This window comes from Solanum stenotomum, chromosome 9 (genome assembly GCF_019186545.1).
Source record: "Solanum stenotomum isolate F172 chromosome 9, ASM1918654v1, whole genome shotgun sequence".
Lineage (NCBI taxonomy): Eukaryota > Viridiplantae > Streptophyta > Magnoliopsida > Solanales > Solanaceae > Solanum > Solanum stenotomum.
The window spans coordinates 46974250-46978594 of record NC_064290.1 but is presented as its reverse complement, the minus strand read 5'-3'; the positions used below and the strand labels follow the sequence as shown (position 1 = coordinate 46978594).

The 4345-nt window shown below is 31.5% G+C and overlaps 1 protein-coding gene across 1 annotated transcript; it reads right to left on the bottom strand.

Moving 5' to 3' along the window:
* Nucleotides 1-410: 410 nt before the first annotated feature.
* LOC125876440 (stearoyl-[acyl-carrier-protein] 9-desaturase 6, chloroplastic-like) lies at nucleotides 411-2948 on the bottom strand. Its single transcript, XM_049557627.1, has 2 exons — nucleotides 2282-2948; nucleotides 411-1096 (listed from the first exon to the last, which is right to left on the bottom strand). The coding sequence occupies exons 1-2, from the start codon at nucleotides 2879-2881 to the stop codon at nucleotides 542-544; spliced, it is 1155 nt and encodes a 384-aa protein (XP_049413584.1). The 5' UTR covers nucleotides 2882-2948; the 3' UTR covers nucleotides 411-541.
* Nucleotides 2949-4345: the final 1397 nt, after the last annotated feature.

Sequence of the window (4345 nt, the reverse complement as noted above, 5' to 3'; positions counted from 1 at the left end):
TTTTTCCTTGCTTAATTATAGATATTTTTTCAAGTTTTTGAAACGTTAAAAGTATTTATTTATTTTTTTAAAAGCGTAAAAAGATCTTTTATTTTAGAGAATAGAAGTGTTTCGCCATGTTATTAATAAAATTAAGTTATTTTAAGTAATAGTAAAAATTGTCTCAGTGAAGCTTTTAAGTAAAGTAAAGTTAACAAACATAGGTTCTTCCAAATATAAGTGCTTTTAATTTCTTTAGAACAAGATTACTCATATCAAAATTTTATATTTTTCAAATTAATCGGTAGCAACTATATTTTTTCATAATTTGAAATTTCAAAGCACTTTGAAAATATTGACCAAACACAAACTAATAACAACAGTATTTCTTAAAATGATTTAATTAGTTAAATACAGACCGCATTCACTCGAAACAAGTTTATTTTAGTATCTGAGCCAGAAAGACTATTATTAGTGAAAGAATACATTTTATTTAACGTCTTTTTTTATTATTAGTTTATCAAAAAAAAAAGTTTAACATCCTTATTACAAATCAATACATCTAAACACTCAATGACTTATTAAAAATCCAACTAAACTTCACCTGACGTGACTCTAATTTCTTAGCTCGATTTTCCAACCTCCTAATCTTACGTGGAAGCTGGCACACAAAATCTTGTGCACATCTCGCCTCCTCCGTCAATCCTTCAAGCTTTTCCAATTCCCATCTTGTTATGAAAAATTCTAATATTTCAGCATAATGACGAGATGTGTAAACGTCTTGCTTTTGAAAAATAGCAGAAAAATGCTCAAATAAATTCGGATCTTGCCCATCATACATGAGGTGCAGTGGCATAGTAATTCTCTTCCTCATCATACTCGCAATAGCTTGCGTAGTCGTGTTTGGGTCTACTTCTAGTAACTTCTCAATAATTCTTGTGTAGGCATTCTCATGTCGCTTCTCATCCGCTTCAATGGTTCCACATATACGCGCTAGCACGGGATCTCCATCTTTTGTAGCTAGCCTAGCCATATTACCATGCGTTAGAAATGTTGCTCGCTCTTGAAATGATGTGTACACAAAGCCCATATATGAATTGTTCTCTGCTCCAACATCCTAAGATCGATGATCAACTTATATATACTATGTAAATTTCAAAAAGTAGATTTCATACGCAACTTTAATATTACAAATTCAAAGACCATGTATTACATGGTTAAAATGAATTATTAGAATAAGTAGTCTTTGAATTAATTAGGGGTACAAATACTTGTTATTTAGGAGTAAATAAATACATTCCTTATTTTCTTAGGAATATGTGATTTCTTAAGATTTGAGTTGATTGAATGAGCAAGCCAAGGGTCAAGCCAGCCCCCTAACGACAAGGTCCCCAACCTTTTGGGGATGCCAATTTCATTTTTTTTTAAAAGAATAATTTCCTTTAGGGTGTGCCAAACTAAAAACATCACTGGTTTTGGAACCAAAAAAAATAGTAAATTAAATATTTTTTACTTCTGGTAAAGAGGCAAAGAACATTTAATTAATGTTTTTTACTTCTTTTAAAAGAATTTAAAAAATGAATGACGACTATCTAAATTATTAATATTTATATGCACAGATAGCAGGGGCGGAGCTAGAAATCTGGTGTTTGTAACAAATTTTAAAGTGACAGACAATAAATTGTAATCACAATAAAATAAGAAGAAACATAATTTTATTGATAAAGATTGCGAGTACAATTTTGTTCCTCCCTTGATTCTACTCTCCTAAGATTTATCAATGATTCAAGGGTCGTTAGTGGCGTATTTCTTGAACTAGGATAATTTAGATTTGACCTCTATATGAATATTTCATGACTTTTGTGGAATATTCGAGATGTTTTTTCAAGAGAATATAGTACCCTTTATATAGACATGAACTAGGGTTTATGGTTTAGTCTCCAAGAATCCTAATTGGAATTGAACACATATTAGACTCCCAACTAGAATTGAACACGTCTTGTAGAGTCCAATAAAATTTCAATGTCTACACCTGGATGCAGGTTCGACCAAACCTATTAGCTTTTCCTCAAATAGTATATTTGTGTTAACAAATTCATTAAATATGTATAAGTTTTAATTTCGAATTCAGTTATTAACATTTGAAGTATCCATTTTTAAACATTCTGAACCAATAAAACTGAAATTCTGATTCCGCCTCTCACTAAGAGTGCAATGAAATATATCACATTCTCAGTATATAGACTTAGGTTATTTCATTGTATAAGGACATCTTTATATAAATGCTCAAAGCAACACTTACACTTCCAGCTCCAATAGAGTACTGAAGTGTTTTCTCAACCATCAACATATTGACTCTCCCTAAAAGATAAAGGTACGTCCGTAGCAAATCACCATGTCGATTTTCCTCAGCGGACCATGCCCGAGTCCAAATTGCCCATGGGCATGGGCTCGATCCAGTCTCATCGCATACTCCATCAAACGTATTAATGAAAGTCCGATAGGTAGGCAAGGCATCCTCAGTTAGCATATTACCCACAAGCATAACCAAATACTCATCCGAAAGCCCTAAAACACGCTGCCTTAGGGCCCGAACTTCTTCCACGAATACATTGGGCCCTTGAGATGGGTCGGGAAGAAATTCAATTGGCTGCCAACATTTCTCTACGGGCTCGCGGAGTGGGAGGATATTTTCGGAAACCCAAGATTCTAATGACTTAAAGATTTCAATTTTTTCCGGTGGCATTGAGTGAGTAACCTGGTGGCGTGATGGAGGAGCTGTGGTTGAAGCCACTGCAAAGATCGGAGATAACCTCCGTGATGAGGTGGTTTTGCGATGGAGTATGGTGGTTTTAGGGGGAGGTGATGGAATGTTAAATTGGGAGAGACTTGTAGTCTGCATGACTAAATAATTTTTATTCTTTTATTTTGAGGATGAGATGCTCAGCTACTTTTATAGTAATTAGTACAATATTCCTTTTGTCCAATAATATTTGTCAATTATTGACTTTGCACATTTTTGAGAAATTATAAATAGAAGAGAAATTTTACTATATCAGTCTTTAAATATACTCCATCGGTCCCTAATTACTTGTCCACTTTTCCTTTTATTAGTTGTCCCTAATTATTTGTCTATTTTGACAAATCAAGAAAGGACAAAAAAATTTACCTATTATACACTCAATTAATTACTTTGAAAAAAGATAGAACTTCTTAAAAATCTTAAGTTTTTAATTCATCCACTTCATAATTAATAGGGGTAAAATGGTAAATTTACTATGTCAATCATTGTTTTCTTAATGAGTGTGTCAATTTAAAAATGGACAAATAATTAGGGATATAGAGCGTAGTAAATACAATGTCTTAAAAAATGTAATAGGAAAATAACTATAATTAATTATAAGAGTAAATTAGGAATTGAGTGTAAAATTATCCACTGAATTTATAAAGTGGATAATTATTATTAAATATCCCAAAATAGTATAGTGGACAACTATTGTTAAACAAAATGAGTATTAAAAGAGATTATCACTAAAAATATTGATCAAAATGGACATTAATTTCTCCTACGAATGAGTGAATTGTCCCTTATTAGTTAACGTCTGTCTACTTGCACAATAATATCATACAAATACAAATATGTGCTCTTATTCATTACACATTTTTTTTCATCTTTTATCTTCTTCTACTAATATAATATNNTTTTGAAAAACAAGTAATACTTGCCCACACAAGTAACTTGGTAGTAACAGTCAATCAGGAAATAGGAGAAGATCGTAGCTCTGGATCCTTGGCATCTGGACGACTTTTGTAGAAGTTTCAACAGGTTAGTGCTCTTCTAAATTCGTTTATGTTATATTGTTTAGTCTATATGTAAGATTTGTGATCCTGAATATAGCTTCCGTTGTGCATATTCTAATAATTGGTATCACGAGTCTTCTTACATATACTAAATAATGTAATAAGATAATTCATGATTGATTGAATGTCTATATCATGATGCGTTACTGTTTCATACATGAATTCGTTGTATCATAAATACGCTTTTTTCTGTTTATGAATTTATAATTTGATGTTCTGTTCAATGATGAGATTGAAATAAATCATTGTTTATAATTCAAGTTTAAAAACAGAATGTTTCATGTATTGTTGATAATTGTATCATTATTCAGATCTTGTAAAACGAATTCATGTTTCATGTTCATTGAATTAATAGTTTGAGTAAGGTTATTAAATATTGCCTAGATTCTGAATATTTAAAGTTCTATGAAATTTTTAAAGAAAACGGACAGCATGCCATGCCTGAAAAAAAAAGTTTTTTTTCTGACGAACTCCGATTGGCCTCAAATTTTGTTGGTTGATTGGA